At 50.5% G+C, this 23,082-nt stretch overlaps 8 protein-coding genes across 8 annotated transcripts; 6 read left to right on the forward strand and 2 right to left on the reverse strand.

Annotated features, from left to right (window-relative positions):
- Nucleotides 1–409: 409 nt before the first annotated feature.
- On the forward strand, nt 410–1,219 carry N7473_005698 (SDR family NAD(P)-dependent oxidoreductase; the record flags this gene model as incomplete). The annotated part of the gene is made up of 1 exon (XM_057151638.1): nt 410–1,219. One exon carries the CDS (start codon nt 410–412, stop codon nt 1,217–1,219), a length of 810 nt encoding a protein of 269 aa, XP_057009443.1.
- A 715-nt stretch (nt 1,220–1,934) lies between these two features.
- Nucleotides 1,935–2,632, forward strand: N7473_005699 (Dabb family protein; the record flags this gene model as incomplete). The annotated part of the gene is made up of 3 exons (XM_057151639.1): nt 1,935–1,953; nt 2,010–2,304; nt 2,416–2,632. The coding sequence occupies 3 exons, from the start codon at nt 1,935–1,937 to the stop codon at nt 2,630–2,632; spliced, it is 531 nt and encodes a 176-aa protein (XP_057009444.1).
- Nucleotides 2,633–4,129: 1,497 nt separating this feature from the next.
- N7473_005700 (uncharacterized protein) lies at nt 4,130–5,512 on the reverse strand. The gene is made up of 3 exons (XM_057151640.1): nt 5,058–5,512; nt 4,930–5,003; nt 4,130–4,862 (listed from the first exon to the last, which is right to left on the reverse strand). The coding sequence occupies exons 1-3, from the start codon at nt 5,236–5,238 to the stop codon at nt 4,236–4,238; spliced, it is 882 nt and encodes a 293-aa protein (XP_057009445.1). The 5' UTR covers nt 5,239–5,512; the 3' UTR covers nt 4,130–4,235.
- Nucleotides 5,513–6,509: 997 nt separating this feature from the next.
- Nucleotides 6,510–8,144, forward strand: N7473_005701 (uncharacterized protein; the record flags this gene model as incomplete). The annotated part of the gene is made up of 1 exon (XM_057151641.1): nt 6,510–8,144. The coding sequence occupies one exon, from the start codon at nt 6,510–6,512 to the stop codon at nt 8,142–8,144; it is 1,635 nt and encodes a 544-aa protein (XP_057009446.1).
- A 2,689-nt stretch (nt 8,145–10,833) lies between these two features.
- On the forward strand, nt 10,834–14,632 carry N7473_005702 (carbamoyl-phosphate synthase (glutamine-hydrolyzing) CPA2; the record flags this gene model as incomplete). The annotated part of the gene is made up of 4 exons (XM_057151642.1): nt 10,834–11,185; nt 11,403–13,669; nt 13,717–14,457; nt 14,522–14,632. 4 exons carry the CDS (start codon nt 10,834–10,836, stop codon nt 14,630–14,632), a joined length of 3,471 nt encoding a protein of 1,156 aa, XP_057009447.1.
- A 722-nt stretch (nt 14,633–15,354) lies between these two features.
- Nucleotides 15,355–17,072, forward strand: N7473_005703 (S-adenosylmethionine-dependent methyltransferase; the record flags this gene model as incomplete). Its single annotated transcript, XM_057151643.1, has 3 exons — nt 15,355–15,618; nt 15,782–16,078; nt 16,146–17,072. 3 exons carry the CDS (start codon nt 15,355–15,357, stop codon nt 17,070–17,072), a joined length of 1,488 nt encoding a protein of 495 aa, XP_057009448.1.
- A 522-nt stretch (nt 17,073–17,594) lies between these two features.
- Nucleotides 17,595–17,816, forward strand: N7473_005704 (uncharacterized protein; the record flags this gene model as incomplete). Its single annotated transcript, XM_057151644.1, has 1 exon — nt 17,595–17,816. The coding sequence occupies one exon, from the start codon at nt 17,595–17,597 to the stop codon at nt 17,814–17,816; it is 222 nt and encodes a 73-aa protein (XP_057009449.1).
- Nucleotides 17,817–19,226: 1,410 nt separating this feature from the next.
- Nucleotides 19,227–23,081, reverse strand: pex1 (AAA family ATPase peroxin 1; the record flags this gene model as incomplete). Its single annotated transcript, XM_057151645.1, has 4 exons — nt 19,227–22,471; nt 22,529–22,607; nt 22,673–22,909; nt 22,971–23,081. The coding sequence occupies 4 exons, from the start codon at nt 23,079–23,081 to the stop codon at nt 19,227–19,229; spliced, it is 3,672 nt and encodes a 1,223-aa protein (XP_057009450.1).
- Nucleotide 23,082: the final 1 nt, after the last annotated feature.

The following is a 23,082-nucleotide window of genomic DNA, read 5'->3' on the forward strand; positions in this document are numbered from 1 at the left end:
AAGAGCTGGAGTATGTGCATCAGGTTTACGTCTATATTGCATTTTGAACTCATAACCTCTATTTCTAGAGTTTTCATTCTCAATACCAGATTCTACACCTTAATGCAGCTAATACAAAAGGTAATAAGAAATGTAATGCAAGAATCTGTTTAACGTTGCATTATTAGCAAACCAAAGCTCTATATCAGCTTTATCAACAAATAGAGTAGGTGATTGTTTATTAACTGTAGCGATAGAGAGGCGAACGGCTCCGTTGACGGAGCTGCTCCGCACGACGGAAGGCATCCGGAACTGGAGCAATGGCAGAAATACCTCACCATGACAGTATAAGTATATGTCCAACATATTATCTTAGCAAGTTTGTCACCACCAACTTCTACTACGTTTGCTCCCAACTATCTTTTCGATTATGTTCCGACTGGACGGAAAAGTTGCCCTAATTACCGGCCTCGGCCAAACCAGCAAGGATGGTTGGGGCATTGGCGCAGCAATCGCGATGAAGCTCGCGCAGCAAGGGGCGTCCATTTTCGGAGGAAATAGAACATTGGCTACCGCTGAAAGAACCAAAGCTCGGATCGAGGCTGAGGGGGGCATTTGCCATGTTCAACAAACCGATGCCACCGATATCGCATCCGTCGAGGCTCTGGTAAATGCCTGCCTCGAACGACACGGCCGCATTGACATCCTGATCAATAATGTTGGCAAGTCAGAACCAGGCTGTCCAGCTACCATGCAAGAAGATATCTGGGACCAACAGGTCGATCTGAATCTCAAGAGCGTCTATCTCACAACGCACTTTGTCCTCCCTATCATGGAGAAGCAAGAGACCGGTGGCGCAGTGATCAATGTCTCGAGTATTGCAGGGTTACGCGACATTGGAAAGCCCCAAGTCGCCTACTCAGCCACGAAGGCCGCCATGATGCAGTTCACCAAGGCAACTGCGGTTATCTATGCCGATCGACGGGTGAGATTGAATACTGTCGTTCCGGGTTTGATCTACACACCATATACTCGCGAACTCGCGAAGCGCTATGCCCCCGGGGGCGATGAAGCTGGCTATATGAAGATGCGAGACGACCAGGTGCCAATGAAGAGGATGGGAGATGCTTGGGATGTTGCCAATGCCACGCTGTTTCTCGCAGCGGACGAGTCGCGATATATCACCGGTCAGGAGCTGGTAGTAGATGGTGGGATCACATCCTCGACGGGGCGAGTGTAATCTCCACATCCCAATTTTAGAGGATCTCAAGTTGTGTTATTTGACCTGCCTTGTGTGTGATTTACTCGGGGTCTTAAATGGGGATATTTGAGCCCCAGAAACTAATTTCACCGAAGAGAAATATAAAATAATGTACCGGAAATTTGACTCTCAATGAATAAGATCCATGTTCTCAATTGTAGATCAGAGAAGCGTCAGATACATGCCCTAGCCTATCATATTATTGATCTTGGAAGCAAGTGATGCGTGAATTACTTCGATTGAAACGTTTCATTTGATTGATAACTCATCTTCACCTGACGATTTTCGGAATACTTTTGACGCTTTATATAGTCAACTTCAAATTTCTAGATCAGCATTATAGATAATTTACTGGAATATTTGATGTCGCTTCCATCGTAACTCTGAATCGAGGAGAGGGGCCAAAGATCAGTTTCATTGGCTACGCTAATGGATGAGACACATTTCATTGGTTTGGAGTGGCGACTTTGACGCGAGAGCTGTCTTCGGAATCCGTTCACGGGAATTGTGTCGGATGGCTCCCGCCTCCCGTCTGGCAGCAAGTATATTGCCGACTGTGAGAGCAAAGGACGCAGCCTCCTACCGCGCCCTAAACAAAACCATATTCCAATCGATCTTCTATTGGCCCTTCTACTCTCACTACTTCTGAAATTCAACACTGTACCTGAAATTTGCCGACGCTCGCGTGCCCAAGATGACTTTGGTCCATATTGGTAAGTTCTTTCACCAAGGCATTCATGTAACATTCCTCATTCTCATAATTCGACAGTTCTCTTCAAGTTTCGGCATGAAATTACCGAGGAGCATAAACGCAAATTCGTCACAGAGCTTAAAACGTTGAAGAACTTGTCTTGTGTGAAAGGAGGACGGCTGCTGGTCGGAGGGCCTAGCGTCACCCACCCCATTGAGCGCAGCAAAGGATTCCAGATCTCTCTAGTTAGCTTCCATGAAAATCTAGAAGCTTTGTCGGAATACCAGGCGATGTCTCTCGTTTTCAACAACTCCTCTCCGGCGCTTCCCGTCTGGGGCGGTAGATCTAAGCTCACGGGGGTATCTCCGATCGCGTATGGTGCGGCGATTCATCCTCGACCCGGCTCGTGCCCTTAAGGGTGTAATGCTACCTATAGGAGGTCCTAAGGATTTTGCGTTCTCCATTATGATGGACGTGTTTCTAGTGTGCTGTCCGGGTCTGCTTTTGCGGACCATGTGACGTACCCCTATGACCCAACTAAGCCGGCAGTTGTCGGCCATTTTCTGGTTGCAATCAAGCCCGAGCTCTTCATGGGCCTGGAGGAGTTCAAGTCGCGTATGGACTATTTGTACCAGCGGGTAGTGGGATGCGACAAGATGGAAGGTGTAGACCGCATCTACTATCCTGGAGAAATCGAGTAGATCGCTCGGGATACACGATTAACAGATAGTATTCCGTTCACCCAGGCAGAGATAGATGCGTTGGATGAGGAGGCAAAGACGATGAGAGCGGAGATATTGAAGTTGGATTGAATTACTAAAGGGTCTGATAAAAGCATTTATCTGATTTGAAACCAACTTTACTTTCCGCTGTTTGAAAAAGGCTTTGGATTTCTTGCGTGAAGAAACAGTCAAGATCCTGATTTTCAACCATCACGGAATTATTCAAACTGGCAACACGGAATAGGTTCTTTTACCGATGTGGGCACGTTTGACGACGATGGTGCAATGACGGTACATATCCGAAGGGACGGGAGGGCTCCGCTTCTTTACAATTCAGTGAAAGACCCAAAAACGAACTCGCCATATGATTTCAAGAACTTCATAAAAGCCAAATAGTCTGCTGCCCATATTCCTGAGCATGCCAAAAACTGTCTATGATCAATCTACTTGACGCTAGGTAAGCTTTTTATTCTCTCTCTGTTGCTGTTAACTATCAACTAATATGCTTTCTGAGAAGCCCGTGATCTCATTTCCCTCCTTGTCACATTTCTCATCAACCGAAGTTCGACACCATTCTGCCAGATATGGAAAACACGATTTCTCATTTTTGTGCCGTTTGGGACCGCCAACGAAAAAAATAGTCCTATTTATGCTTTGCTTCTTGATGGCATTGACATTTTTACTATGCTGGGCACGGAGTCGTACGTGCCACGCTACCTGTACAGTTGCTTTATGTCAACTCAAAAAATACTGTTCATGGAACACTGTCTGCATGCGTAGTGGATTGGGCGGCAGGAATAACAATCGCATCTACAGGTCTCGATGTCACAGGTGTCAGTACTGATTTGTCAGTATCGTATCTCTCAAAGGCTCAATTGGGAGATATTCTGGAGATTGAGGGAAAGATTTTGAAAATTGGAAAGACGTTAGCGTTCACTACGATAACTATTGGGGAACGAATGGTTGGAAGAACAGTGGATATAGTGCACGGTTCGCATACAAAACTCATCAGATGTCGATACATCGGGGAAAGTCTTAGGTCGGAGACGGGCAATCTTCAATATCTCTCTCTGTCATTAGGACATTATGAATCCCATTATGAATCCAGAAGAAACATTGAGAACATAGTATTATTGAATAGATCCCACGTGTTCCAGTAATAGATACAATGACAGGTCAACAATCCGAATCCACAATTATCCGAGTTCTGGTTCCTTCTCCTTCCTCTCTTTGAAAAGGTCTTTCTGCATGTCTCGAAGATGGTCTTTTTAGCTAGTTCAGGCATCGTTTTTCGTCTTATCATTCAACATATGCCTTGAGAACACCCTTGTACTCATAGTCTAATTCAAAGATACTTGATGATGTTGAGGCTTTCAACTATTTGCCCCTATCACATGTGTAAAGTCAATCTAGAGTGGATCAACTCGAGATCAGCTAGATCAAAAAAGCAAACAAAGATGGCAAATCAAATCAAATGTGGATTTATGACTGCCTGCAAATTCTTCCAGCCCGGTAGGGATAATCATAGTAACAAAAGAGAAATAGCACTGCACCCGGCAGTAAAAGCACTTTAGAAGATCCCTCAAGAATCCCCAAAGGGGGGCGGAGTCTCCGTCGGCGTCATCGGCTCCCCATCCCTCTGCTTCTTCAACACATTTTCCAACTCCCGAACCCGCTTTCGCAGCTGCTCATTTTCCCGCTTGATCTGCTCCAACTCCGACTTGTGCAAAACAGCTTCTTCGTACCGTGAGAGGGGATTGCTTGACAATCCCAGGTGGGTCTGGGAGACTGAGTTGCGGTGGGGATAGATGGATGGACTTCCGTATTGGGTGAATTGGTCGCCGTGGGAATATTGCGGGTGGGAGGGGATAGACCCGATCGACGGGCGGCGTGATGTGAGAGACGGCTCTCGGCTTCGAACTGTGCGAGGGTGAGAGGTGTCGTTCGACCGGGAAGGTATGCTTGTCTCGCGAGAGGGGGCAATGCCCGTCACGCTGGCAGCTTGCGAGCTTTGGGCCGCCGTGTGAGAGCTCAGGCTGGAGGATGACCGCTGACGTCGGGAGGAGTGGGTGTGTGTGGAGCTGCCCAACGACGGGGATGTATGGAACCCATCGATAGGATCGTTCATGGTCGATGTGGAGGAGGCTGTCGATGCCACGGAGGCTGTCTGTTGGCGGAGGAGAGAGAGCTCCCGAGTCAATCGATTCACCTGGAAATAGTCCAGCGTAAGCATCGTCGGTTGAACAATGAAAGGGTCATATGTGGTTCGGACTGACCATTGCTTCCTGCTCCTTCTCTAGAACCAAATGTAAGTCCGACGGGGTGATGGGCTTGGGATGACGCAACGGTCCTACTTGGGTCAGTTTCGTGATATGTACAACACAAGTCTCTGGACATGGCTTACCCTGCGCCGTACTGTTGATATCATGGTCATTCATCCCCAAAGGCGGACTCCCCTGGTACAAGACAGGACTTCTATGAGCCTGACCCGAGCCTTGGGAGTGTCGAGGAATAGAGGAAGGAGGGCCCATCACAGGTATACTGGTGGTAGCGGCGCGAGGCCGATGGGTGCTTTCAGTAGCCATGAGGTCGGGGAACAAGGCTGAAAAGAAAGAAGAAGAAGAATGGTATATCAACAGACGAGCTCCTCTGAACCCGCAGAAGGCATGCGAACCCCAAAAAAATTCAGGACCGCGGCCGAGCTATTAAGTGCTTTTTTTGCCTGGTTGTCGGGCAGCGATGAGGTGTGGCTGAACCAAAACACTGCCCCTTGATCGGAATGCCATGAAACATTCCAAGAGGGGATTTCGGGGTGCAGGTGAGCTCATCTGACGCAGGAGGGTCGATACGGAGGAAAGGGGAAGGAGGAAGGAAGGAGAAGACCGGAGAGCAAAGAGAGAGGGGGGGGGGAGGATGAGCGACACAGTAGATCCCTTCTGATAGGCAAAGATACTATCGGTACACAACCACTCAGAGCGCAGCGGACAGACGGATAGAGTAATATGAACGGGCAGTGGTTACTATGTCCCGTTGTTTTTGTTGCCGTGCTGCGTTTGTTCTCATTGACGATTATCATTGGACCGTGCGTGTCCTTAAGATGTACATATGCATAAGTAGTATGCGGCATTAAGGTCTCGACATTCTCCCGTAGTGTTGGGAGCTGGATGATCACCAGATCGTCTTACAGCCATTTCACCGTTAGGCGTATTCAGCTAGGTTACGATAATTTATCTACTGTACAGAGTATTTACAGACTAACTACTATGCATACACAGACACGAGTATGGGGGTAGCTGGCTTAGAAAACTGACAAATAAAGAGGTACATACTTGAAGGTAGCTAGTGCTCGGACCTCTGAAGAGTGCAATAGTATTCGCAGTCATAATGGCTTGGCTATTACAGTACTTACTCTAGTTCGACATAACATGATAGTTAAATACATGGTTACATACCATGGATGGTCCAGAATACATAGTTCCAATGATTCGGGTATTTGTTATAGTGGTAAGTCATACATATTATCAGGTAGACTAGTATATGATCTATCTGATGATTATCAAGACCAGCGTCAATAATGATATCAACATGAAATAACTGGCATCTCCTCACAGCTCCAGAAACAACAAAAACAAGAACAAAACAATAAGCTCCACTCGGCGGGACGTTGATCGGCAGGTTACATAATCGCGCCCGAAACAGCAAAACATCAACGTTGAACTTCGCGGGGAAACCAAAAAGAACTTCAGGAGCACTCTAGCACCCTTCTCTCGACGGTCCGCGGGGCCAACGGGGAGCATCTTGAATCCCTGACCTCATTCCAATTCTCCCTCCTCCATCCCCGCCAATAATATACACCATGGCCCAGTCCAACGAACCCTCTACCCACATTCCGCCTTTCGCAAAACAGCTCGCTCCTTACGTCAAGCCCCGTCAGGAAGCTCTCCGCATCCGCCAGGCATTGACGTCGTACCTGCGCTCCTTTATCGTGTTCGCCGATGAAACCGACCCCTCGAGTTACAACCAGTCTCACCTGGCCCTATGCGCACCCACCGCGACCGATGTCAAGCGCATCCCTGCCGATCTCCCGGGCCTCCGAAAGGAATACTTGAAGGCACTGCAGGCTAATGTCGCCGCCCGGAAGGACTACCGCGCAGTGTCTGAGGACATCGTGGCCCTACGACGTCAGAAACGTCAGCGGGCGCCTAAGAGCCGCCCTGTCGAGACGGTCGATCCGCAGGAACCCGGAGATCTGCAAGAATATCTTCAGCTCCTACGTGATCGGCGGCGGCATACCAAGCTTCAGGTGTTTCAGCACTACCTAGAAGAGTTGAAAGCGAAAGAAGCGGATAGATTGGGAGATATAGATACCAGGGAAAGTTCGAGTCAACAACAACAACAGCAAGTTCTGCACCAAACAGAGGGAGTCAATGCACCTATGTCAAATCGCAATGGCGGCGGCGCGGATTTAGAGGACCTGGTACACAAACTTGAAAGGGCGGTTGTGCGTGCTCGAACTCGACTGGACCAGGAGAGACGTTTATTCGAGAAAGTCAAGGTACAGCAGGCCTCGAGGAATGAGGCGTCTTCAGACGAGGTCCCTCTGAAAATACGAGCATTGCAACGGACACGCGATGAGCTAGTACAATGGGTTGAGGAACGACTAGTCACTGAAGGTGATCCGGATGAAAGTCTCATCCAAGACCTCGATCCCGAGGAAATCGAAGATGCTCAGCGACTGCTAGAGTACCAGAAGGTACAAATCAGCGAGCAATATGCTCTATATCTCCAAGCGCGGCGAGATCTCCTCGACGCGGCCTCTCGTGCTTGTCAGCCTGTGGCCGTGACCGCACCCTCGAAACTTCCCACTCGACCAACCTATAAACCCGAGCTTTTCTCAGAAGAAATCCCAGCGCCAGACCCACTAGACGTTCTATCCTACACCAACGAAACCCTCCTACCACTGTCTAAAAGCCAAAAGGCCCTCGCCCTCCAGAAATCCTACCTCACCGGACTCCTCGCCAAAGAAAAATCCACTACTCTGCGCGCGCTCCACCGTCTATCTGACGAAAGCCACCTCCTCCCCGAATACCCCATCCTCGCCCGACAACCACGCTTCAAGCACGCCGTTGCAGCCCTCAACCCCCGCCATTCCCCCCAGTCCACCGACCAGCCCGACAAAGTAGTCGATCTGGCCGAAGCATGGGCGTTTGCCTCTGACGCCGCGGCAGCCAATGAGCGAGACTATGTACAGCAAAAGGTCATGCTGGGGATGGAGGTTGCGCAGGATGCGCGGAAGTTGCTGGATGATGTTTATGGAACTCTCAATCAGGATCTGGGTGGTGCTGAGGGGGATCCAGATGTGTCTGATATCTGGGCCTCTGAGGCTCGGTCAACGCGTAAGGCTGGGATGGGCTTGTCGGGCGGGTCTCGATTGGAGAAACGGCCGAAGGGTCCTTGGTCTGGCTTGAATGGGCGTGTTGGAGTTGAGTGAGCGTGAAAGAGGTTGGGCTGTGGATGTTACCGCCGGCTTTGTATAACGTTTTCCATGACAGGATACAGGACTTGAAACAGCAGAATTGAACTAATCCAATGTGACATCAATGACCGCAATGTCTAGTGAGAATTACTTCCATAAAATATCCGATCTAAAATTATGTTCCTGGGGCCACCGAATATATATTGCGGTGGGTCGCGTACTTTACATGCCCCAGATAGGACAAGATATCTATCTACAGGCAACCAGTCTCTAGGTTCATTCATTCTGTACTGACAGCTTGGAAGTGCCTCAAGCTAGATCACTTGCACCCAAAGCCCCTGGCCCAGCAAAGACTGAAAAGTGGTCCCTATCTCACCAGGGTCTAGTCCGAGTCTTGGTTATCGTCAGAGAAAAAAAAAAAAAAAAAAAACGCCAATGACGTAGGGCACCAAGAGATCACGGCAGCCAGTGCACAGCATTGGTAGCGGGGCCGGGCCGGTAGTGGGCGATCGAGGGTGTCAACAACCATATACGATGGTCGGTGTCAATGATAATGTTAGCGTGGTACTTTCACCCCTTCTTCATGACTAATACCCTCTCCAACCGCCTTCCGAATAGGGATTAGGGCAATACCATATGTTTCAAACCCTTCCACCTAGCCACCTAGCCACCTACCTTCCTACCTACCTACCTACCATGGAGACTAATCACGAAAGATCCGATCATACCCCCCAGGCCCCCCAGGCCCCTCATACCCCTAGCCATAAAGCTAGTCGTGATCAGCGCATCGCAGCGCGTACACTGCGCGCTCAGGGGCTTACCTATAGCCAAATTGCATCAAAACTGGGCATTACCCAGCGTCAGGTCCAAAAGGCTTGCACTGATGAGAGGCCTACACCACGTAAGGCCCCTGGCCGAGGTCGAAAGCTATCAGAAGAACAGCTTGATGAGATAATCGAGTTTATCTCATCTTCGAAAGAGACACGACGGATGCCGTACTCTAGGGTTATAGAAGAACTACAACTCCCTATTAGTTCTGTCACCTTACGAAGGGCCTTAGCTAGACGTGGATATCATCGATGTAAGGCCCTTCGAAAGCCTCCTTTGTCCGACCGTACACGAGCACTGCGTCTAATCTGGGCGCTAGAGCACGTTAATTAGACGCGTGAGCAGTGGGAAAAGATATTATGGACTGATGAGACCTGGGTTACATCGGTCTATCATCGACGGATCTATGTTACGCGTCGGGCTGGTGAGGAATTTGATGATACTTGTATACGAGAGCGAATTTCTCGTGCACCTGGCTGGATGTTTTGGGGCTCATTCTATAATAATAAGAAAGGCCCTTGTCTATTTTGGGAGAAGGAATGGGGCACTATTACTGCTGCTCGATATACAGAGCGAATTGTGCCTCTTATCGACGGTATGGTTTCGCTGGCTCGCAATCATTTAGATCAACATCTAATTGTAATGCAAGACGGCGCACCATCTCATCGAAATCTCTTAACTATTGAGGAGCTTCACGATCGTGGGATATACCCTATCGACTGGCCACCGTATTCGCCAGATCTTAATCCAATTGAGAAGGTTTGGGATTGGATAAAAGATTGGATCGGTGATCGATATTTGAAAGACTATGATCGTAAGCTATCTTATGATCAGCTACGCGAGGCTGTGCGAGCTGCTTGGGATGCGATTCCTACAAGCTTTTTAGACCAGCAGATTGATCTGATGCAGAAGCGCTGCCAGGCTGTTATCGACGCGCAGGGGGGTCATACACCTTACTAGGCGGTAATATATTGTATTATAGTGGTTTAATTACGTGAAGTCGTAATAAAAGGGTGGCAGAATATTAGTCATGAAGTAGGGGTGGAAGTACCACGCTAACATTATCATTGACACCGACCATCGTAATTTATCTGTTCAAGAGATGGAACACTAAAAAGATTCAATAATTTTCTCGTAAGGGAAAATGTGGCCAGTGCAAGCGAGCGTCGATCCCCAGTGGATAAGCCGACGATAACGAGGGCGTCTCCAGTGCGACCGTCCGGCATCGGCATCAGGGCGCACTTTTAGTGTCCACTGGGCAAAACCTTGCATATTATTCAAAAGGCTGGGGGGATCTGGAGGATTCGTTGAATAGCAATTGAACATATTTGTATACAATTAACAAGATTCGAGATCAATTGAGTCTGTATACCATAACTACAGACTATATATACCCCCATTGCTAGCAGCCGTATCCTGCAAGTTGAACTATGTATACTCCGTACAGCCAACGGCACTGGTATGCCCCAGTTTATCCACTGGTTCCTTTTTTGGGGCCCTTTTGGGATTTCGATAGTCCACGGGCCAGTTAGGAGTGACTCATCCTCAACGATCGAGCACCAAAAAATAGAACAATTCGAGTCACAAATTGAATTCAATTCTTGCCAATCATACTATTTTCTTCTATTCTCCAATTCTCTTCTTCTTCAGCCTCAATTGCTTCCTTACTTGCTCGTGTGCTACATCCCACCTCATCTTCTTTTTGGCTGGTTCTTCAAAAAAAGTGGAACCGGTTGACGGTGAAGGGGAACAGCCAATTAGCGACTCGGTGGGGGAAAAAAAGACCTCCGACAAGTCGGGGCACTACTAACTCAACCTTCTACACAAACGACTTCCCCAGCAATTGAACCTATCCCAGATTCGCTTGAGCGGCGCTATGGTTCTTGCTGCGCGTTGTGGGCAGGCGGCGACGCTGCTGCGCCAGCGATGTCTCGCTGAGGCTCGTCCTGCTCTTTCTCTCCGCTCCTTCACCTCCAATGCCTCCATTCGCTCATCGGCCGCGGCCCTGCGCCTGCAGAAGCTTCCCTCCGCTGGTCGCTCGCAGCAGCTGCGCGCCTTCTCCAGCACCATCAACCGTTTGGCTGCTGCTCAGAGTGCTCCTTCGTCCGAGTCGTACCTCGCTAGCGGCGTTGTGAAGCCTGGCCGCAACCTGGTGGATGTTAAGAAGGTCCTGGTCATTGGTTCCGGTGGTCTGAGCATTGGACAGGCTGGAGAGTTTGATTATTCCGGTACGTTTGGAACATGTTGAGAGAATAGAGATTTCTGGAATTGCTGCTATTGAGCTCGCGGACTGAACTTCCTCGTACCCCCCCCCCCCCTGGATGATGACTCGAACGCTTCAGTAGAGCTCTTCCGCGGGAAATGCAAAGCTACACCCTACCTACCCACATAGTTTCTCGATGGGAAAATTCAGATCAACTGACAATTGGCTCTTTTGACATACAGGCTCCCAGGCCCTGAAGGCTCTGAAGGAGGCTGGCGTTCAGTCCGTCCTTATCAACCCTAACATCGCGACCATCCAGACCGACCACAAGCTGGCCGACGAGGTCTACTATCTCCCCGTCACCCCCGAATATGTCACCCACGTTATTGAGCGTGAGCGCCCCGACGGCATCTTCCTGACCTTCGGTGGTCAGACCGCTCTCAACCTGGGTGTGCAGATGAACCGCATGGGTATCTTCGAGCGCTACGGTGTTAAGGTTCTGGGAACCAGCATCAAGACTCTGGAGACCAGTGAGGACCGTGACCTGTTCTCCCAGGCCCTCAACGAGATCAACATTCCCATTGCCGAGTCCATTGCCGTCGGTACTGTCGACGATGCTCTGAAGGCCGCCGAGGAGGTCGGTTACCCCATCATTGTCCGCTCCGCCTATGCCCTTGGTGGTCTCGGTTCCGGCTTCGCTGCCAACCCCGATGAGCTCCGTGATCTGTCTTCGCGCTCTCTCTCTCTTGCTCCCCAGATTCTCGTTGAGAAGTCCCTCAAGGGCTGGAAGGAGGTCGAGTACGAGGTTGTTCGTGATGCTGACAACAACTGTATCACTGTTTGCAACATGGAGAACTTCGACCCTCTGGGTATCCACACTGGTGACAGTATCGTTGTCGCTCCCTCCCAGACTCTGTCTGACGAGGAGTACCACATGCTCCGTACCGCTGCCATTAAGATCGTCCGTCACTTGGGTGTCGTTGGCGAGTGTAATGTTCAGTACTCTCTCCAGCCTGATGGCCTTGACTACCGTGTCATTGAGGTGAACGCTCGTCTCTCGCGTTCGTCTGCTCTGGCTTCCAAGGCTACCGGCTACCCTCTTGCCTATACCGCTGCTAAGATTGGTCTCGGACACACTCTGCCCGAGCTCCCCAACGCCGTTACCAAGACCACCACTGCCAACTTCGAGCCCTCTCTGGACTACATTGTCACCAAGATCCCCCGTTGGGATCTGAGCAAGTTCCAGCACGTGAACCGCGACATCGGCAGTGCCATGAAGTCGGTCGGTGAGGTCATGGCTATTGGCCGTACCTTCGAGGAGTCGCTCCAGAAGGCTATCCGCCAGGTTGACCCCAAGTACCTTGGTCTGCAGGGTGACCACTTCGAGGACCTCGATGATGTCCTGGCGAACCCTACTGACCGCCGTTGGTTGGCTGTTGGTCAGGCTATGCTCCACGAGGGTTACACCGTCGATCGTGTTCACGAGCTGAGCAAGATCGATAAGTGGTTCCTGTACAAGATCCAGAACATTGTTGACTGCAACAACGAGCTGAAGGAGATTGGCAGCCTGTTCGGCATCACTGCCGAGACTATGCTGAAGGCCAAGAAGCTCGGTTTCTCCGATAAGCAGATCTCTCTGCTTGTTGGTGCTTCCGAGGATGACGTTCGCGCCCGCCGTAAGTCCTTCGGTATTACCCCCTGGGTCAAGAAGATCGATACCCTGGCTGCCGAGTTCCCTGCCGACACCAACTACCTGTACACTACCTACAACGCCAGCTCGCACGATGTCACCTTCGATGACCACGGCACTCTGATCCTTGGTAGCGGTGTGTACCGTATTGGTAGCTCCGTCGAGTTCGATTGGTGCGCCGTCAACGCTACTCTCTCCCTGCGCAAGATGGGCAAGAAGACTGTCATGATCAACTACAACCCGGAGACTTACTCCACTGACTTCGATACCGCTGACAAGCTCTACTTCGAGGAGCTGAGCTACGAGCGTGTCATGGATATCTACGAGCTCGAGAGCGCTAGCGGTGTTGTTGTCTCTGTCGGTGGCCAGCTGCCCCAGAACATTGCTCTGCGTCTCCAGGAGACCGGTGGTGCCAAGATTCTGGGTACCGACCCCCAGGACATTGACAAGGCAGAGGACCGTCACAAGTTCTCTCAGATCCTGGACAGCATTGGTGTTGACCAGCCTGCTTGGAAGGAGCTCACCTCCGTTGCCGATGCTGAGAAGTTCGCCGAGTCCGTTGGCTACCCCGTCCTGGTCCGCCCCTCTTACGTCCTGTCCGGTGCCGCCATGAACGTCATCTACAGTGTTGACGAGCTCAAGGAGAAGCTCCTCAACGCCAGCGCCGTTTCCCCTGACCACCCCGTCGTTATCACCAAGTTCATCGAGGGTGCTGAGGAGATTGACGTTGACGCTGTCGCTTCCAACGGTAAGCTCCTGGTCCACGCTGTCAGTGAGCACGTTGAGCCTGCTGGTGTCCACTCTGGTGATGCTACCCTGGTTCTCCCCCGGCCAACCTGGACGAGTCCATCATGAACCGCGTCAAGGACATTGCCGAGAAGGTTGCCAAGGCCTGGAACATCACCGGTCCCTTCAACATGCAGATCATCAAGGCCGATCAGGAGGGTGCTGAGCCTCAGCTCAAGGTCATCGAGTGCAACCTGCGTGCTTCTCGTTCCTTCCCCTTCGTCAGCAAGGTCCTGGGTACCAACTTCATCGACGTCGCCACCAAGGCGCTCGTCGGCCGTGATGTCCCCGAGCCCGTTGACCTGATGAAGGTGAAGCGTGACTACCTCGCCACCAAGGTTCCCCAGTTCTCCTGGACCCGTCTGGCTGGTGCCGACCCCTTCCTGGGCGTCGAGATGGCCAGTACCGGTGAGATTGCCTGCTTCGGTAAGGACCTGGTCGAGGCCTACTGGACCTCCCTCCAGTCCACCATGAACTTCCGTGTGCCCGAGTCTGGTGAGGGTATCCTCCTCGGTGGTGATGTCACCCAGCCTTACCTGTCCACCATCGTCAACTACCTGAACCCTCTCGGCTACAAGTTCTACGCAGCCAACCCTGAGGTCAAGGCTCACCTTGAGTCTACCTGCAAGGACAACGTCTCCGTCACCGTCATTGAGTTCCCCAAGAAGAACAAGCGTGCTCTCCGTGAGGTTTTCCAGAAGTACGACATCCGTGGTGTCTTCAACCTGGCCAAGACCCGTGGTAAGACCCAGCTGGATGAGGACTACGTCATGCGCCGCAACGCTGTCGACTTCAGCGTTCCTCTGTTCATGGAGCCCAAGGTATGTTTTACTTCTTTTATTGCCCTTCTATTGACTCAAATATGCTAACTCAAATCTCCCACAGACTGCTACTCTCTTCGCTCAGTGCATGCACGAGAAGCTCCCCCGCGCCGAGGGTATCCCCTCCGAGGTTCGCACCTGGTCCGACTTCGTTGGTGGCAAGGAGGCGCTGTAAATGAATAAATTAACACCCCTTGCACAAAAAGCCGAAAAGCCCCTTCTAACCCGTCGCGCACCCATCGACGGGCCTGCCTCGCCGGCTATAAAATCTCACCGGGCTCTCTTCCACTCCTCTACCGAGGATTGACCCGCCCTTTCTCTGGACGGCGTAGTGGGTAAGGCATCTTGTTGATAGATGGCGTGCATTTCTTGAAGTTTTTTTCTACCTATCCGGGTTCCAGCTGTTTTTTTTACTCTTTTTTTTAACTCTCTGTCTGGCTTTCCCTTACGGCGGAACAAGGTGGGAACACAGAGTCTTCTTCAGTTGCTCTGTTGTGATGGTGATGGTCATAAATGTATCTGCCTGACAAGGATTGGGTCTGTTTGTCTTTGTTTACTATTTATCTGTCTTGGGTTCTTTTGATAGTAGTCGATTTCGATTTTGGTTATCTGTGTTTCAGCGACAAAAGAAATATTGTTCCTTCTTTATATCTCTGCTCTACAATGGTACTTGTATCCACAACTGGGTATTCTTCGTAAACATCCGGATCTTACAATTCGCCTTATTCCAACCAGCTTCTTGTCTCTTTTCGTTCATATCTTGTGCACAAGACTCGTTAGGCGCGTTATAAATTAGAATGGACTGCAAGCCCCACCAAATCCCGATGACTAAGCCCATCAATCAAGTCCATCTCTCGCATCAAAACGGAATCATTTATTCAACAAAAACACCACAAAATGTCCTCCCAAAGTCACCTACCCTCGGTGACGACCAAGACCGTCCCTGGTCCTGCCCCAAATGGCATGGGCAATGGCCTCTTCGCCACCACCGACATCAAGGTTGGAGAGGATGTTGTGCATGCGAAAGTGCCGTTTGTGGCGGTTCTTGACAAGCCGCGCCTGGATGATACATGCTCCGCTTGCTTTGGGAAGAGGCAGATGGAGACTGGGACTGAGTTGAAGGCTTGTACTGGATGTCGAATTGTCAAGTATTGTGATCGGGTGAGTTTTAGTTCTAGTTGTCTTTGGAGGTCGGGTTTTCTATTGTTGGATTGGTTGATTGGGATGCCAGTCTAATCTATCCTTTGCTGTTTTGTTGTCCTTGGTGTTTGGCGCACGTCCTCTTCGCGAAAATGTGAATCTTTTTTTACTGACTTCTAAACAGACTTGTCAAGCTAAAGATTGGAAATTTGCTCATTCTTTGGAATGCTCTGTCTTCCAGAAGCTCAAGCCCCAGGTGTTGCCCAATAATGCACGGGCTCTCCTACGGATGGTTCTCCGCACCTGGAAGGGGAAATATACTACCCAGGAGCTTGGAGTCTTTACCAATCTTGAGACGCATATTCAAGATATTCAGGAGAGCCAAGCTCATCTGGACCGGCTCAATCTCACGTCCAAGGCTGTCAAAAGTTACTCGGAAACGAATATGACCCAGGAAGCCATCATGGCCTATGCGGCGAGAGTATGTGTCCCGTTGGATGCTTCCAGGGGTTTTACACTTAATATTCGAAACTAACATGCTCATTTAGTTGGATATTAACTCGTTCAATCTTACTACGGCCATGTATGACCGCATCGGACTCTACTTGCATCCTTATGCCGCTCTGATCAACCACAGCTGTGACTACAACGCCACAGTTGGGTTCGACGGAGAAGAGCTTTTCGTCAAGGCCATTCGACCCATCAAAAAGGATGAGCAAATCTTCATCTCCTACATCGACACCACAACCCCGAACGAAGTCCGCCGCAAGGAACTGTCCGAACGATTCTTCTTCGACTGCAAGTGCACAAAATGTACCAAAGGCACCGACACCCCCGAAGACAAATTCACCACAACCCCCAAGGACCCATCCACCCTCGAAACTGCAGAAAAACAAGCCCTAGAACTCCTACAAGAAGTAACAAAATCCGACCTAAACCCCGAGGAAGAAATCAAAAAAATGGAATCCGCCATGCAGATCCTCAAACAAACATCCAATTGGCCCTTAACTCGCCAACCCTACCCAGCCCTACGAGACCAACTCATTCTCTCCCTCCTCTCCATCAACAATTTCAGCAAAGCTTTCCTCCACACCGCAATCCGATATCTCCGCATCGACCCCGTCCTTTTCAGTCCCGCCCATCCGATCCGGCAACTCCACGCTTGGGTCCTAGCTAAACTGGCTATCTATCTCTCGCAGGAGGGATTTGAGAGTAATTCCAAGGAAGCTTCGTTGATACAGCAATCAGAACTGAATTTCCACTACGTTCTGTGGTATATTCTTGCTGACCTTGCTAGTCGCCAGGGGGAGAGTTGTACGGTTCCTAGTTTTAAGAGACTTGTGGGAGCTAATTTTGCCCAAGTTCATAATGAATTTAAAGCGAATGGGATGGATCCTAGTACGTCTAAGGCTGTTGTTAGTGCGGAGTGGAAAAAGTTGGAGAGATTGGTTCAGGTAGCACTGGATCAAGAATAGTGAATGATACTATGTTTTTTCTTTTCTGGTGATGATACTTTGAGGCGGCGAGTCGTTGCCTATAAGTTCTGGTGACAACTTGGTGGCTCTAGAATCGGGATGTTTGCTCCTCATTTACCACGCAGTTTCGACTGATACCTGAAAATTAGAGAAGTCAACGGTGATGGCACTGGAATATGCTAGTTTGCACTTGGGATGAAAGGTCCTCGATACGCAACGAGCCATATTCTATCCTGTTGACTTCCATGATAACCTATCGAAGCCTTGGTAGCTACGTTGCCTGTTGCCTTGAAAACACCTTCTAAATATTTAAGCTACTTTAATCTCTCTCAAATTGGCCTTCTTCCTCTCCTCCAACACCATCATACATTCATCCAAGCATATGACATATGTGTCTCAAAGTAAGACCATCATACCAAAGCACCAATGACACTCAATGAAATAACCCTGAGCACAGAACTCGTTCCACCCACGCAAGTCTCTCCATTAATTCATTCGCACATTGCAAAACGCCTACACAAGATGTCCAAGCTCGCTGGCGACCTGCGTCTTAAGACCGACAATACCGAGGCCATGGACGTCTTCAACGCTGACATGCGGTGGCCCCTAACCAAGGCGAATAGCCCCCCACTCTGGCAGCGGCGTGGGCACTCCCATATGTGCCTAATTTTCATCCCCGATGAGTGCCCGAAGGAAGTTTACGGCCAGATGCAGCTGAAACATCATGTCCCTCATCGCTCTTGATATTTGCTTTCTACATCTGCTGTTTCTAACGATTTGCATAATAACAGGTGTCATTCAACAGGGATTTCTATCCCTACATCCACTGCAGAGACTGCAAATGCGGCGCAAGGTCAGGCTGGGAAAGATGCCACTGTGAAGAATGCGTATTTGACTATATGGTGAAGCGGTGGTACCCCGATCCTGAATCACCCCCAGTCTCGTTACTAGTAAAAGGAGGTACTGAGCGACTGATCCATAACGGCTATTTTGCGTGGGACTAAGGAAAGGAGGATTCCATAAGGCCTGCAGGCAAATCAAATTTTCGGTATCGTAATACTGTTGTGCCTAGTAGAAACCAGTAGGATGTGTATTATTAGTACCTACCCTTTATCCATTCTACTTATAAAGTGTTGTACTGATGTTAGATGGATTTTATAGTGCGTTATAGGAGGTCAGGCTAAAAATGTGAGCAAGAGCATCCTAGCCACCCTTGAATCATCCAGTTTCTTCACCTTCCTCCATCATTCCATCCGGAAGAATTATGCTCTACGTCTAACAGGCGTGCATGAAACCAGAGTCACCCCTAGGAGAGTCGAGTGAGGACCTTCCTAATATAGTAACTATGGCTATGTCCAACTGCCCCTAGCAAACAAAATCCAAGGAAAGTAATCTCGAGAAAAGAAACCTCTTCTATATCTATAAGTTGAGCCCTTGATCTCCGGTTCCCTATACGAACATCCCAACGTGCTCGGTCTGTACTTTTTGTTTCCCCAACGGCATTTCGAAGGGCTTCATCCGGACACAACACTAAACAATAACACAGTTATACTACAACCTACTTCTTTGAAAAGCTTTAAAAATAACATTTACGTATAGCCCTGATTAAGCTTATCAAAAGATATAAAAAAATATAAGTTAAGAGAAAAAAATCCCAAAAAGATAACCGCAGAATCAATCTGTCTTCCCACCTGCCCAACCCAGAACCCACCCTCTACCCGGCCGAGCTCCACAGAAGCTTCACGGCACACTAACCAGACAGCCGGCCACTATCCTTTCGAACGGCTACCAGAGCAGCTTCGCGGAACTTACGAACCACTAGGCCACCGGTGAGAAGGGTTACAATTTTGAGTTTGAATCCAATCATAACCTCTCTTGACGAACAGATATGCTTGTCTCAGTTCACGTGACTAGCTAAAGGCAAGGAGCAGCTTAGGCGCAATTACTTGTTACCATGTCTCAAGCACCCAGGAGAGAAGGTCATATAACAGTTTCAACTTACGGTGAAGTCATGGGCAAGTCTAAAGGTATAGGTTGCGGGTATGACCATGCATTGAGCATCGTTAAGTACAGCAAAATGTAGACAACCAAATGCAAAAGGTGTATATATACAATGTACAATGAAAGCGGACCAAATCCTCTCCGCTGGACCAATCACATCAGGCTTGATCGGCCACCAATCTCATTAGCCGCCTCGCCGTTAGGCATCTCTCCATTGCGGCCGGTGACGAACTCCCGGTAGATACCCTGGAAGCGTCTACGCTCGGCCGGGCTGAGAGAGGCACGGGTGGAAGTCAGGGAACGCTCGATGTGTTCCCACCGGACGATGATATCGTCCCGCAGCCCATCAGCGTCAGAATCAGCATTAGTGCCGTTCGCCACCGGTGCAGCAGCAGGGGTAGAACCGGCAGCGGCCGAGCCATTCTCAAGCTGGCGCTGGCGGCGGCGGGCGTTCTTAATGGCATCTAGCTTGGCAGCTACGACAGCCGGAGGGGGCAGAGAGACTGCTCCAGAAGCCTCTTCAGACGACGAGTAGAGAAATTGGATGAAGGACCTGGTCGAGGTGCTGACCGATGAGCTCTTCGCAGTGCCGGACTTTGCACCAGCCTTCTCGGCACTGGAACTGTCGCCGAGGGCGTCGTGCACGGCTTCCAGGTGGGCGTTATACACAACAGCCTGGAGATCAGCGCCGGAGAGACCCTCGGTCCGAGCAGCGACTTCATCCAAACGAGAACGAACCTCATCATTCATCTTGAGCTTCTCACTCACAGCTCGAATTATGTCGAGACGGTCAGCAAGTGCGGGCATATCACAAAGCAAGGACTTGTCCAGACGACCTGGACGCAAGAGCGCTGGGTCAATCAAATCAGGTCGTGACGTGGCTGCCAGTACATAAACACCGGATAGGCCCTCAGCACCGTCCATTTGTGTCAGAAGCTGATTGACAACACGATCAGTGACACCCGTAGAGTCATGACCACGCTTCGGCGCAATACTGTCAAACTCGTCGAAGAACAGAATACACGGGCGGGCGGCTTGAGCGCGCTCGAAAAGGTCACGAACGCTCTTTTCACTGGCACCAATATACTTGTTCAGAATCTCAGGACCCTTCACACTGATGAAGTTCAAACCGCACTCGCCGGCGACGGCACTCGCGAGAAGCGTCTTACCGCAACCAGGATAGCCGTATAAGAGCAGGCCAGAGCGCAGTCGCAATGGGCACTGTGCGAAGATCGGTGCATACTTGGTTGGGTACTGCAAGGTCTCCAACAGCATCTTGCGAGTCTCAAACAGACCGCCAATCGCGGAGAACGTAGTCGTGGAGGAGGTCAAGGTAACGTTACGCAGAGAGGCTGGTGTGAAACCCTTGAGCGCGCTGTCAAAATCTTCAGTCCCAAGAGTGATCATCTTCGACTCAGAGGCTAAGTCGGAAACGGAGCGAATCAGTGCTTCATTGCGTGCACGAGCAACCAACAACACCAGATCACCGGGCGCATATCCATCAGTTTTACCAGCAAGCTCGAGGAAATCAATGTCTCTGCTGAGAACGAATCCATCGCCACCGGAGGAGCTAGGCCGACTTCCAGGATTTGATGGATCCAACCACGAGTCTTGAGTGTTTTGAGTGGAAGAGCTCGTTGATCGGATGTGGCCATTGAGATGTTCAGTGGGCTTGTCTTGGCTAGTCAACTTCTCCAGAACCTTCCGGCGTCCCTCCTTGTCTGGAGCTCGCATATTGATGATCTCGCGGACCACGTGGCCGCCAATGATGACGTTGTTCAAGGACTCCTTGGCCTGGGCCGTGGCTAGCAAGACGACGGAAGAGTTCATGGAGCAGTATTCCCGAACCATGGAGCAAATAACCTCACTGTTCTGACGGCTGCGGCCGTTATCATTTCCAACCTGCATCTCGGTCTCCACAGGACAGAGCTTGTCAAGGTCGTCAAGGATAACAATGGCTTGACCACCGAGACGAGCACACCAGGAGGCGGACATGAAGAGGCGGTTCAGGACCTCTTTAATATTGGAGATTCGTGTCTCGTCCGTGACGAGTTTGCGGCAAGAAAAGTACTTCACATTGAAGAGATGATCCTTGCGCAATCGATGAGCTAATAGGTGAGTCAAAGCAGTCTTTCCTGCTCCAAGTCCTCCGGTCAACAGAATAGACGAAGACTTTGTCAGGTTTGTGAGCGACTGGGAGATGATCGAGTCAATACCCACCAGTTGGGGGACGGTATCGGGAATCGAGTCCTCGGAAGGCAATGCAGATGAGCCCGCATCCGATGGCTTGGGTATCTCTGCTTGCACTTCAAGGTTCAGCTTAGCTTCGGAACCTAGAAGCCACCCAAACATCGGTTTGGTCTCTTCGGGACCACCCTTCAAGGGAGGATCAAAGCGGAGAATAGCACCGTCAAATGACGAGACCGAAGGGTGGTTTTCAACCTTGGGAAGGACCATTCCATCAGTCAAAGGACCAGAAAACAGCCCAACGTCGGAACCAGTACTGCCATAGATGACCTTGAGACGCTCGGCTAGGGCATCCCGAGAAGCTGCCGTATCCGCGCCAAATTTCAGTCCATCCTTCTTCTTGGATCCATCGGTCATAAACGGGTACAGCTTGAGGGTCTTGACTGCCGACCTATGAAGTTGGGGAGGAGCGGCCTCGACACGAACGATCCCACCCACCATGTTCTCAGCACCAAGCGACGTGGAAAGCAAAGTGGAAATCGCCACGTGCTTGTTGTCGGGTGCCTCCTCCCATGGCAGCAGCTTGGCTACTAGCTTGGTTGTGGGAGAGCCCCCTTCATTTGACTTTTGTTGTTCTTGTTGAGCAAGTTGCTGCTGAGGATCCACAGGAGGCTTGAGACCGGCCGGCTGGACGATGGAAACGCACGCCCAGCTTGTGCCCCGTAGTTCATTGGATGCCAGCAATTCGGGGTCAACCCAGACCCGGAACCCTTCATTTTCATCCTCTTCCATTTCTGCGTCAAAGTATTGATCGGCTGCTAGGCGTTCTACGCCTCGCAAATACAAGGCACCTCTGGAGTCAGACCGGCTGCTCTTGGGGCGAGCCGTGCTACCGGAACTGCGGCCACCGGTGCTCTTTCTGCTGCTACCAGCATTGCTGCGGCTATCTCCTCGGGGCGATTTTCCGGGTTTTGATCGAACTTTGGGAGCAACTATCACTTCAGCATCCGGTGCTATTTTCGCAAATGGAGATGTGGCGTCCGGGGCTGGTGTAAGGGAAGTGACAACAATGTTAGCGGTCGAGGTGGGTGAAAGGTGCAATGCGAGCGGGTGCATATGCTCTGATTGCGCTGCATTGTAGGAGGGATTGGGCAGCGCGCGGATCTGAGATAGGAGGTTAAGTTCCAAGAATGTGGCATGAAGCTCGATGACTAGGGGAAAATGAGTCAGTCAAGTGCCCAATATGGATTGTAAAGTCCTGAACATACTCTCCCAGTCTTCTGGTGTCAATGGCTCGATGTTGATTGTATGCGCGACAGGTGGATCAAGGTGTACGAGTAGCCCGACCTGTAAGGAGTTAGCATATTACCCCACGTGAAACACGGCGTATGCCGCGGGGAAGAATGTCACACCTTTTGCCCTTCGGTCAGACCAAGAAGTCGTCCGAACGTGGTATCTAACTCCACAGTAGATATCTCCTGCTCTCTGGAGAAGCCACCACTCATGCCTTCCCGACCAACGACCGGCGCAAGCTTCCGCTTGCTCGGCATGCCCGTCCAGCCCAAGTAGCAAGACCGCTGTGGCGGCGCACCATTGATCTTGCTGGTGGGGGATTTGTACTGCAGTTCAATGATGACATTCTGCGCGGCCTGTGTGATGGGTACATTAGTCTGAGGTATATCACACGACTGACCGAGCTCGGTAACTAACCGTATTGGCATTGACTAGCAAGGCGACTAGTGACGGTGGTAGATTGACGAGGCAGTTCTTGAGAGGGACGAGAGCGACTTCTGCCGTCGTGGAAGGCTTCTTGGGCGCCATG

This window comes from Penicillium subrubescens, assembly GCF_028828155.1.
Source record: "Penicillium subrubescens strain IBT 31985 chromosome Unknown utg000004l_segment0_segment0, whole genome shotgun sequence".
In the NCBI taxonomy this organism is placed as follows: domain Eukaryota; kingdom Fungi; phylum Ascomycota; class Eurotiomycetes; order Eurotiales; family Aspergillaceae; genus Penicillium; species Penicillium subrubescens.